The 11,892-nt window shown below is 39.5% G+C and overlaps 1 protein-coding gene across 1 annotated transcript; it reads left to right on the top strand.

The window, feature by feature from the left end:
- Positions 1–279: 279 nt before the first annotated feature.
- Positions 280–2,121, top strand: LOC143555404 (uncharacterized). Its single transcript, XM_077044968.1, has 2 exons — positions 280–1,328; positions 1,414–2,121. Exons 1-2 carry the CDS (start codon positions 706–708, stop codon positions 2,006–2,008), a joined length of 1,218 nt encoding a protein of 405 aa, XP_076901083.1. The 5' UTR covers positions 280–705; the 3' UTR covers positions 2,009–2,121.
- Positions 2,122–11,892: the final 9,771 nt, after the last annotated feature.

Raw genomic sequence — 11,892 nt, forward strand, 5'->3', positions numbered from 1 at the left:
GTGGTTAAAGTTTACTTTAACTCACCCTATTGAATATTCTTAATTAGGTCAATCATGAAAAAGCAAGAGACTATATATTCTTTTTTCAAAAAAAGCGGTGATGAACAAACGAGTAAACGACAAAGAGCTTCAACTAGTGAGCCGGTTAATTATGAAGCTCCACAACAACCACAATCAAATATTAATGAAGTGGATATTAACCAAGTAAATCAACAAGAAAATCATGGTTATTCGGAAGCTACACAACCACATTCAAATGCTAATGAAGTGGATGCTAACCAATTAGAAAAAGACCCGGCTAAACGAAAACCAATGTGGCAGTATCCGGTAAATTTAAGGCAACAAGTAAGACGAGCTTATCTTTCTTTAGGACCTTACCAAATACAACTTCAAGAGTACAAAAACAATGGTCCAAAGGGACATACTAGTAGGTTCCAATATGCTTGGTTCAACATGTTCTCGAATTGGCTAGAGTATTCTCCAACAACACACCGTGCTTATTGTTTTTTGTGTTATCTATTTAATGATAAGCCAAGTGTGAGCCATGGTTACGATTAGTTTACCCTTAAAGGATTTGACACATAGAATAAAGTTAATGGGAAAAAGTGTGCATTCTTTAGCCACCTTAAAACTTCACAACATAGAAATTGTTTGGTATTCGCCGAAAACTTGTTGAACCAAGAAGCACACATTGACACCCGGCTTATGAAGCAAAATCAGGAGGAAATAGTGAAGAACAGTTTACGATTAACAGCAACTGTTGATGTAGTTCGTTGGTTGACATTTCAAGCTTGTGCTTTAAAAGGATATGATGAATCTTCTAAATATAAAAATCGAGGAAACTTGATTGAATTTCTAAAACTTCTAGCTTCTTATAATGATGAAGTTGCCAAGGTTATATTAGAGAATGCTCCTTATCATTCAAAGTATAATTCGAGTGATATTCAAAAAGAAATTCTAAGCATTATTGTAAATAAAGTTCGAAAACATATTTGTAGTGAAGTGGGGGATTCATTCTTTTGTGTAATGGTTGATGAGTCACGTGATGAGTCGAAAAAGGAACAAATGGCCATAGTTTTGAGATTTGTTGATGCAAAGGGGATGATACAAGAAAGGTTTTTGGATTTGGTTCATGTTACAGATACTTTATCCGCAACATTGAAAACAAGTTTGTGGAAACAACTTTCGCATTATCAGTTGCATGTTAAAAAAATTCGTGGTCAAGGTTATGATGGTGCTAACAATATGAGAGGGGAATGGAACGGATTACAGGCACTTGTTCGTTATGAGTGTCCTTACGCGTATTATGTTCACTGCTTTGCCCACAGGTTAATTACTTGTTTGTTTTTCTCTTTCTTTTTCGTTTGACTATAATACTCTTATGCTTATTATGTTTTTGTGCTTTGATCATAGGTTACAACTTGCCTTGGTTTGTGCTTCAAGGGAAGTTATTCCAGTACACAAGTTCTTTAATAAACTAGTCTTCACAATTAATGTGGTTTGTGCTTCTAGTAAGCGTCATGATGAGTTACAAAAGGCAAAGGCAAAAGAGATTAAAACGTTGTTGGAAATGGGTGAAATCAAATCGGGATCAGGACTGAATCAAGTTGGGACATTAAGAAGAGCCGGTGATACACGTTCGGGTTCTCATTTTAACTCCGTTTGTAGTTTGATTGACATGTTTGGTGCCACTCGAGCTGTTCTCCAAGGAATAACTGAAGACTTATCTCATACTACTTTTTCTCAACGTGGAGATGCTGATACAGCTTGCGATTACTTGGAATCATTTGACTTTGTGTTTATTCTTCACATGATGAAGGAGGTATTTGGAAAAACTGAAACACTTTCTCAAGCATTACAAAAGAAATCCCAAGATATTCTTAATGCTACGGAGTTAGTTTCTTCAACAAAGGCTAATCTAAATGAATTTAGAAACAATGGATGGAAGTCTTTTCTTGCACAAGTTACTTTTTTTGTACCAAGTATGCAATACAAATGCCGGATATGAATGCTCCGTATACTTCTACTAGATATCGGCCTCGTAAAACAGATCTTCATGTTACATTTGAACATTATTACCGAGTAGATCCCTTTACATCCACATTGGACAAACAATTAGAAGAGTTGAATAGCATATTCGATGAGAACGCGATGGAGTTGTTAACTCTTAGTTCTAGTTTGGTTTCAAAAGAGATTGATATTGATAAGATTTGTCTTCTTGTTAAGAAGTATTATCCATAAGAATTTACAGAGTAGGAGATTACTCTTTTACAATATCAGTTGGAGAATTTTAATTTTGAAATGTGAGAGAATACCTATCTAAGTGGTGTTTCAAGTATTTCTGATTTATGCAAAATTCTTGTGGAAACTCAGAAATGAGAGACGTGCTATTTGGTTGATAGAGTGGTTCGGCTAATCTTGACACTGCCCGTTTCTACTGCAACAACAGAGAGGGGGTTTTCAGCCATGAAAATATTCAAGAATCGCCTTCGCAATAAGATGTCAGATGAGTATCTCGGAATAGCTTGGTGGTTTACATAGAAAAAGAAATTGCTGAAACATTTGATTCGGAATCTAAAATCGAGGAATTCAAAAATCTTAAAGGTCGTCGAGCTGCTTTGTAATTCTTCTTCTAAGGTACTCAGCCTTCGTCTCGGTTCTCGTATTATTACGAATATTGAATGTCTTTTTTATTGATCAGTTCTTCACGTATGTAATAGAAAACATGAATATCATGATAAACTGTAAGGCCCCGTTACCGGTAGCCCTACTTTCGTGTTGGATTTACTCATAAACGCAGTTCTAAATATCAGAGTTAATTAAAACATTCGCGGAACATTAAAAACATCCAAACCATTACATTCCATAACCATAATTCTTGTCTTATCGAGCATTCATAGTCATTTAAAGACAAAACATAATCTTTTAAAATTAAACATCATAGCAAAATCTTCAGATGCCAGCTTCGTCCAACTCTGCCATGTGTCCTCCTCAAGCTACCTGCCTCATCCTACTCACCTGCGTGCATACTAAAAGTCAGCTACGATGAGTGAGTTCTAGTTAATCACATAATCATACAATACCTTCTTACATTTCATACTTAACCTCTTAACTTTCTTTCATACACACATAAGTGCATATACTTTCATTCTTACCCTCATACTTTCTTTACATACATAATCATACGTTTTAAAGAGTCTTTCGCCCTATAACCTCACAGATATTATAAGGGTCTGGTCCCTAACATCACAGATATTATTAGGGTCTGGTCCCTACCATCACAGATATTATTAGGGTCTGGTTCCTACCATCACAGATATTATTAGGGTCTGGTCCCTAACATCACAGATATTATTAGGGTATGGTCCCTTTGTTCGTGTAACTGTACCGTACCTGTTCATACATACTTTCCTTGACAATACGTGCAATCTCCGAAGAGAGTTCACGTACCATCATCATAACATACATACATTATGCATACATCATATATTCACACATACATCATATCTTTCATCATACTTATCAATCATTTCTTAACTACCACCTGACGGTACATGCAATATCCGAAGATCGTTCACGCACCGTCAAACAATCATCATACATAAATCATACAAGACATACACTTACCACTTAAGATAAGTGTATTAACTATCACATCGAGTATGCACACAGCCCCGAAAACATAACAAGGAAGTGGGGCTAGAAACTCACCTCAATGCGGTTGCGTTCACCGTTTACGGTTATCCCCTTCTTGAGCTGTGCACGACTAACTGTATAATAATTATACGTTTCAGTAAACTATCACTACACATATCGCCTTTCTAGTTTAGTTATTACCCTCAAGGAACGGGGGTCCGGGGGCAACGCCCCTGGCAGTGGGGTTCTAGGGGCGGTGTTGGTGCATAGATGTCAGTAGTTCATATGTCTAATGTCTGTAATCGAGTCTGTAATATTGTTTGTGTATTTGTTTGTAAAAGCGAAGTTGTTGACAAGTTCGCTTAGGCGAAGTTGTTAACCAAGCGAAGTTGTTGACAAGTTCGCCTAGGCGAACTTGTTGAACGAGCGAAGTTATGGACAACTTCGCCTGAGGCGAAGTTGTCGTGTATTTATATAGTTTACTGTTTACTGTTTACGAGTGAATCGAGTAGTTCAGTTTACGTGTAATTCAGTGAGTCGAGTGACGTGAGGTCGAGAGTCTGTAAGTATCACGGTTCGAGTTATTAATATAACGTGTGCTTGTTCGTATCGTGTTCGTGTGTTTGTGAGCTAGTATTCTACGTCCGTAACGATCTACACAGGGATTCCGCACCTGTGTATATCGGGATATCTCGTGTGATCCGTCCAGGGAACCTACAATTGGTATCAGAGCTTTTGCTCGATTGTGTGGTTCGGGATATTCACGCGGGTGTAGAATTCGTCTCATTTCGGGTATTCACGGGATGAGTTTTTAGTGTTTTTGCTCATTCTAGCCTCCTACCAGTGTGTTCAAGCCTTTAAACCGTCAAAATCGTCGTTAAAATCCGATTTTCAGATCTGCAGAAAGTTTAAGTTCGTCAGGCGAAGTTGCTGTTCATCAGGCGAAGTTGCCGTCAGGATTCGTAGGGTTTCAGCGAAGATATAAGGAGAAGCGAAGTTATTCACAACTTCGCCTACCTCCTCAACTTCGCCTAACTCAGCGAAGTTCTCATCAAGTTCGCCTAGCTCAGCGAAGTTTTCTTCAAGTTCGCTTACTTTCTAAGTTCGCTTACCCTAAGCGAAGTTATTCTCAACTTCGCCCAGACACGCGAATTTAAGAAAGATCCAGCGAAGTTATCCTTAACTTTGCCTACAGTACTGTTCAGAGGAATTTTTTTAATTTCGCCTTCTCAGAATTTTTCGGGTTTCTTAGTCTTCAAGATGAATGTCGTCGATCAACATTTCGGAGCTTGTAAAGATGGAAGTTGAAGCGGGGTCAGCTACAAAGGCCCCAAGGTTGCTGAAGGGAACCGATTTTGTCGCGTGGAAGGATCGGTTCATACAATACGTTAAGTACCAGGATGCGAAAATGTGGGTATGCATCCAAGATGGATATATTCCACCAATCATGGAGTATGAGGGTCGAGACTAAATCAAGAAATACAGTAAAATGGAAGAGGAGGAGAAAATGATGTATGAAGCCGAGAGCAAGGCTCATGCTGCAATCACAATGGCTCTTCCACAGGAGATCCTCCATACGTTCAGAAAGTATACATCAGCTAGAGAGCTTTGGGAAGCTCTTGAGAGCAGATTTGAAGGAAACGTAGGTATTCGGGCTTCAAAGATAAAGTTGCTCAAAACTCAATTTTCAGTCTTTAAGTACTTAAAGAACGAATCTCTGGATGACATTATCACTCGATATTATCATCTAATGACTGAATTGAGTAACTACTCCATTTCATACCGAGAAGAAGAGATTGTGGAAAAACTTCTCGATGCTCTCCCACCAAAATGGGAGATGTATACTGTGCTGATGAGGGAAGACAAGGACTTCCCTACTTATGATCTTGAAACCACTGTCAACAAGCTCAGAACTTTTGAGCTTAATATGGTAAGAAAAGAAACATCTATGGATCAGGTTCAAGATCCAGGCATGTACGGTGCTAAAGTAAACTCCAATACAAGTTCAAAGACTGATTCTGCCGCCTACTACTCGAAGGGTGAGTCGGGTGCCAATTCTTCACAGGAGGGGCAAGTGTCAGTAAACTCAAATGGGGATGTTTGCTTTGTTGCGGGTGGATCAAGTGGTACTCAACAGACAGCAAGCAAGATTAGTGGATCTTCAAGTTCCTCAAGCAATAATTTCTCTAAGATGCCAATGAGCGTCAAATCTGCTGAAGAGCAGTTTGGCCTCTATGCTTCATTTATTGCTTCATACGAAAACTATATTCAAGGAAAGGTGGTTGATCCAGCGATGCTAGATGAAGACTATGACCAGATCGATGCTGATGATCTGGAGGAGATGGATTTACAATGGCAGATGGCCATGATAGTGAGGAGAGTGAAGAAGTTTATGAGAAAGACGGGGAGAAAGTTTGTTGGTGGCAGGCCAGGATTCGACAAGTCTAAGGTGATGTGCTATAACTGTCAACAAAACGGGCACTTTGCCAAAGATTGCAGAAACGAGCGAGTTGAACGTGGTCAGGGCCGGTCTGCACAGTACACTGGGAATAATAAGGAAATCAATGCCATGTTGTCCAGAGAAGCAGGTGAATACAACTGGAACCTGCATTCGAATGAAACTAGTGAGCAGGCAAATATGGCTAAGGTTGAGAATGAAGAATGTGAGAAGACTACCGGAGAAGAGAAAGCTACTGGTAAGGAAAAAGCTTTCATGACAGATAACAATGATCAACGCTCCGAGGTAAGTTCTAAATCTATTTGTACTAAATGTGAGAATTTGTCTGAGCAACTTGCTACCATAACTGATCAGTATGTTCGTTTAGATGCTGAATTTAAAACTCTTAAAGAAGATCATCACTTTATGAAAGCAAGAGAAAACAGTTACAAAGTTAAAATAAAAGCGTGTGAAAAAGATGTTAAAAGCTTAAAAACTAAACTTGCTGAAAAAATTGAAGTAATTGATCTAAGTTATGAGGTTTTAGAAGAAAAGACTAAACTGATTGCTGAACGAGAAAAGCAGATTGCTGACCACCAGGTGAAAGTGGTGGAACTGAACCGAAAACTTGAGCAGTTCCGAAATTCCTCAGCTATTCTTGATCACCTTGTTAGTGATCAAGGTACCTCTACAAAGAGGGGAGGAATTGGTTATCACGAGGTTCCACCACCTTATAACCACAACTACACTTTTAACCCTAGTGTTCAGAAATCTGTTGATTTTGAAGTTCCTCAGACAGTTCCAATCAAGGTTACAAGTAAAGAACCAAGTGTTAGTAGTGGCGAAGCGAGTTCGCCTGATTCAAGTGAAAAAATTTCTGTTACGAGTCCAGTCTCATCAGATTCGGATAAGTTGTCCGAATCGGGTAAGACAAGTGAGAAGGTAGTGTTACCCACTGGTGGAGAAAAAGATAAAACTTTTAAAAAGAGTGCTCCACTCAACCCGTACGTCCCACCTTATGTGAGACGAACGGCCGGTAACACTGCCTCGACATCCAAAACAACCTTTGAAAAGAAAATGGAGTATAGATGTTGTTTTAGGTGTAATAAGTTAGGACATCTTGTTGCAGATTGCCCTCTGACGCCGAAATTCAGAGGTGTGAGGCCTATTAAAACTGAGCATAAGCCTAATGGTAATTTTAATACTGCTAAAAATGAAAACCCTTCAAATTTCCGAAATGTAACTAATTCAGGTTTTCATAGAAATAGACCTCAGTTTAACAATGCTAATCACCAAACCGTAAGAGATAATACTGTCATTACACATAGGTTTGGAAGGCCTCACACTCAATTTCCAAGGAGATTTCCTAATAGGACTGACAGAAATTATCCAGATGCTAACTTTGGAAAGCAGAAGTACGGGATGTATAGATCCAAGACCAATTGGTCTTGGGTCCCTAGATTCTAATCCTTTGCTTTATTGTGCAGGAACAGTTGAACAGGGCTGCCCACAGTCTTTGGATTGTAGATAGCGGCTGTTCCCGGCACATGACGGGTAACAAATATTTGTTGCACGACTTAAAACCTGTTCAAGGAGCGAGAGTTAGCTTTGCTGGTGAAAGTGGAGGAAGAATTACTGGAAAGGGAACGGTGTCCAATGGGAAAATAACTCTTGAGAATGTGAACTTTGTAGAAGAGTTGAAGCACAATCTGCTGAGTGTGTCGCAGATTTGTGATAAGGAGTACACTGTTCATTTCACGAAGAATGAGGCGATCGTGTTGAAGCCTGGTTTTCAGATACCAGACGAGTGGATGGTGACGAAAGCTCCACGTGATACAAATACTTATGTGATGGATATGAGGTCTACAGAAATGGCCACAGGAGAATCATGTTTAATGACAAAAGCAAGCGAATCGGAATCCGAACTATGGCACAGGAGAATGGGGCACATTCATCTTCGGAAGATGAACCACATTGTCAGGAATGGGCTTGTGATGGGCGTTCCCTTGAAAAGTTTTAACTTTGAAGACAAATGTATTGCATGCAAGAAGGGAAAGCAACACAAGAAATCCCATCTCACCAAGAAGGTCAACTCTATTGCCAGTACTCTAGAACTGCTTCACATGGATCTCTTCGGTCCAGTGAATGTAAAAAGTCTAGGAGGTACTTCTTACTGCTTGGTGATCACTGATGACTACTCGCGATATTCGTGGGTATATTTTCTGAAATCGAAAGATGAGACGGCTCAAATGGTGAAGAACTTGATTACCAAAGTTGAGAACGTCATGAGTAAAACAGTTAAGTTCATCAGAAGTGACAATGGAACGGAGTTCAAAAATTTTGAAATGGAGATCTTCTGTCTTCAGAAAGGAATTGAACATCAATACAGCGCTCCGTATACTCCGCAACAGAATGGAGTGGCTGAAAGGAAGAACCGAACTTTAATTGAAGGAGCCAGAACTATGCTGGCAGATTCGAAGCTTCCTGTGATGTTCTGGGCTGAAGCAGTTGCTACAGCCTGCTATGTTCTGAATAGAGTGTTAACCGTTAAGAGACTTGGTAAAACGTGTTACGAGCTTATTCATGGAAGGAAGCCCAACTTGAGTGGTCTTGAACCATTCGGGTCCCCTTGTTCGATCTTGAAGACAAATTCTAAATTTGGAGAAGTAGCCGATGAAGGAATCTTAGTCGGTTATGTTGTTGGTACTCCCAACAGGCGTGTCTTCAATACTTCGACCTGCAAGGTGGAGGTGGTGTGTAACACTGACATCACAAGTTACCAACCGCCAAAACCTAGCAATGGACCTGCTGAGCTTTTCGACTATGTTAAGCTTTTTAAGTCGTTTAACGTACCGGATTTGGAAATTTCTGAAGAAGAAGAAAGAGCAGCGACGAAGATGATACTCGATGAGGAAGAAAATCTATTACAAAGACAGCTGATTGATAAATGTCAACCTTCCTCATCAAACACTATCGGTACCCCCTGCTGCCTCAACTGAAGAAGAATTTATCAATCCTTTTCACTCTCAGCATGAAACAACCATTGATGAGATCTCTTCTAATTTGGAAGATAATCTGCATGTCGGTTCTGTTCCGACCACGAGAATTCATAAAGATCACCCTCTGGAAAATGTGATTGGTGATGTGTCCTCAGGTGTACAAACGAGAAGTAGCTTGAATGAACACACCTGTGTTTATACAAGCATTAAGGAGACAGGAATAATCAATGAATGCCTGTACAACTGCTTTATAAGCCAGATTGAACCGAAGAATTATCAAATGGCTTTAAAGGACAGCTTGTGGGTCGAAGCCATGCAAGAAGAGTTGGCTCAATTCGAGAAGATGGAAGTCTGGACTTTGGTTGAAAAACCAAAGAATGTGCATGCGATAGGCACAAAATGGGTGTTTAAGTGCAAGAGAGATGATAAAGGGATTATTATAAGAAACAAGGCGAGGCTAGTCGTTAAAGGTTTTAATCAACAAGAGGGGATTGACTATAACGAAGTGTTCGCTCCTGTCGCCAGGTTGGAAGCCATAAGATTGTTTTTGGCGTTTGCTGCTTATGAAAAGATGAAGGTGTTTCAGCTAGATATGAAGAGTGCGTTTTTGAATGGGAAAGTTGATGAGGTTGTGTATGTTGAGCAACCTCCGGGTTTTCCTGACCCAGACTTTCCAGATCACGTGTACAGGTTGAGCAAGGCGTTGTATGGATTACATCAGGCACCTCGTGCCTGGTATGCAACTTTATCGGATTACTTGCTCGAGAATGGTTTTGAAAGAGGGAAAATTGATAGCACGTTGTTCTTCAAAAGAGATGGAAGCGACATCCTGCTGGTACAAGTCTACGTGGATGACATTATATTTGCTGCATCAAAAGTCTCCATGTGTCAGGAGTTTGAAGCCGTCATGAAGAAAAGGTTTGAAATGAGTGCTATGGGTGAACTAACTTTCTTTCTAGGATTGCAGGTGGATCAGAAGAAGGACGGGATGTTCATTCATCAGACGAAGTATGTTCATGATGTGCTCAAGCGCTTCAAGATGGAGGACAGTTCTCCATATGATACTCCAATCTGCGTCAATCACAAATTGGGTGCTGAAGTAGACGGTGATGCAGATGTGGACCCAACTCAATATCGGGCAATAATAGGTTCTTTAATGTACTTAACTGCATCTAAGCCTGATATAATGTTTGCTGTTTGTCTTTGTGCACGTTTTCAGGCAAATCCAAAAGAATCTCATTTGAAAGGTGCAAAGAGGATACTGCGGTATCTCAAGGGCAAGCCGAAGCTGGGGTTGTGGTACCCGAGAGGAGGAGACTTGGAGCTGGTCGCTTACACAGATTCTGATTATGGAGGGTGCAATCAGAGTCGGAAGTCAACAACAGGAGGATGTCAGTTTCTTGGTGGCAGATTGGTGTCGTGGCAATGCAAGAAGCAGACTTCAGTCGCAATTTCAACCTGTGAGGCAGAATACATGGCAGCATCCAACTGCTGCTCTCAGGTTCTTTGGATACAACAACAATTGCGCGACTATGGTCTGAATTTCTTACTTACTCCTATTTGCATTGATAACACAGCTGTTATCTCAGTAACTAACAATCCCGTGAAACATAGTAAAACTAAACACATTGACATACGTCATCATTTCATACGGGATTGTGCTGAGAAGAAACTGATAATTCTTGAAAAGGTGGATACGCTTGATAATTTCGCTGATTTATACACTAAAGCGTTTGACAAATCCAGATTTCAAAACCTTATTGAACTGAATGGGATGATCAATCCCGAGTAACCATGCTTTTCTTGTAATATTTCATTTAAAAAAAAAAAAAAAAAAACGTCACTAATCGCTTAAAAAATATGTCGGTTACATCAGTTTGAAGGACTTGTCTTCGGATATGTTTTGGTCCTCATTTTCTACTTGTAGATTTTGAGGATAGCCATTAACCAGATTACTGATAGTAACCGGGGTGGTTTATGATGGGTTTTTCATTCTTTCGCTTAAAATTAGTCGATCATACTTAGTTAGAAGGACACATACTAGTATGTGGTCGGTCCAGCTGATCCATTGGATATTCGGGATAGCCGTTTACCTGAAGACTTTGTTTTGGTCGGGGCGATTAATGTTAAAGTTTTGAAAGAAAAAAAGGGAAATGAAATTATTTTTCAAGTCTGTTACTTCGTAAGAAGTTCGTTAGCTATGTTAAACGGAAAATTGATCCAACCTTGGAAAATGATAGTATACTGATTCTGTGTGCTTAACTAGTGAAGTTATTAGGCTTAAAAGGCTTTAGGACAATCATTGTATGTCATGGTAACTTTTTATGGTGCGTAAAAGTAGACGTGATACAAACTAAATCTACTTGATTTTACGTGGAAACTCCTTAAGAGTTTTGCATGTCTTCATATATATCTTTCCGTGTGATAGGCAGAAAAGCGATTACCCAGTCATACACGAGCCCATGTGTGTTCTGATTCCCGTGAAGATAGCATCTCAAGATACTGCAGTGATCCAAATTCGGGACTTGCAGTTAATTTCTACTTTGAAGTCAATGTTCGAAAAAAAAATAAATAAATAAATAAATAAATTTTTGGAGTTATTGAAACATTTTAGAGATGAAAAAATATCAAGACTTCTCAATCTTAGAGCAAGAAGAAGAACGGGAACCAGAAGAAGAGTACTTACATGTTTAATCAGACACTATGGGTCGAAGTCAATTCGGGGTGACTTGGGGAAAGCCAAATACGCTTTGAGAATAGATAGGAGGCATCAATATTTCTGAGTTGTTGCCCACTTAAATTTTAAGGCATAATTGAATC

The sequence above is a fragment of the Bidens hawaiensis genome, unplaced genomic scaffold (genome assembly GCF_021521415.1).
Source record: "Bidens hawaiensis isolate Kalapana, Puna unplaced genomic scaffold, B.hawaiensis_p1.1 tig00018130_1, whole genome shotgun sequence".
Lineage (NCBI taxonomy): Eukaryota > Viridiplantae > Streptophyta > Magnoliopsida > Asterales > Asteraceae > Bidens > Bidens hawaiensis.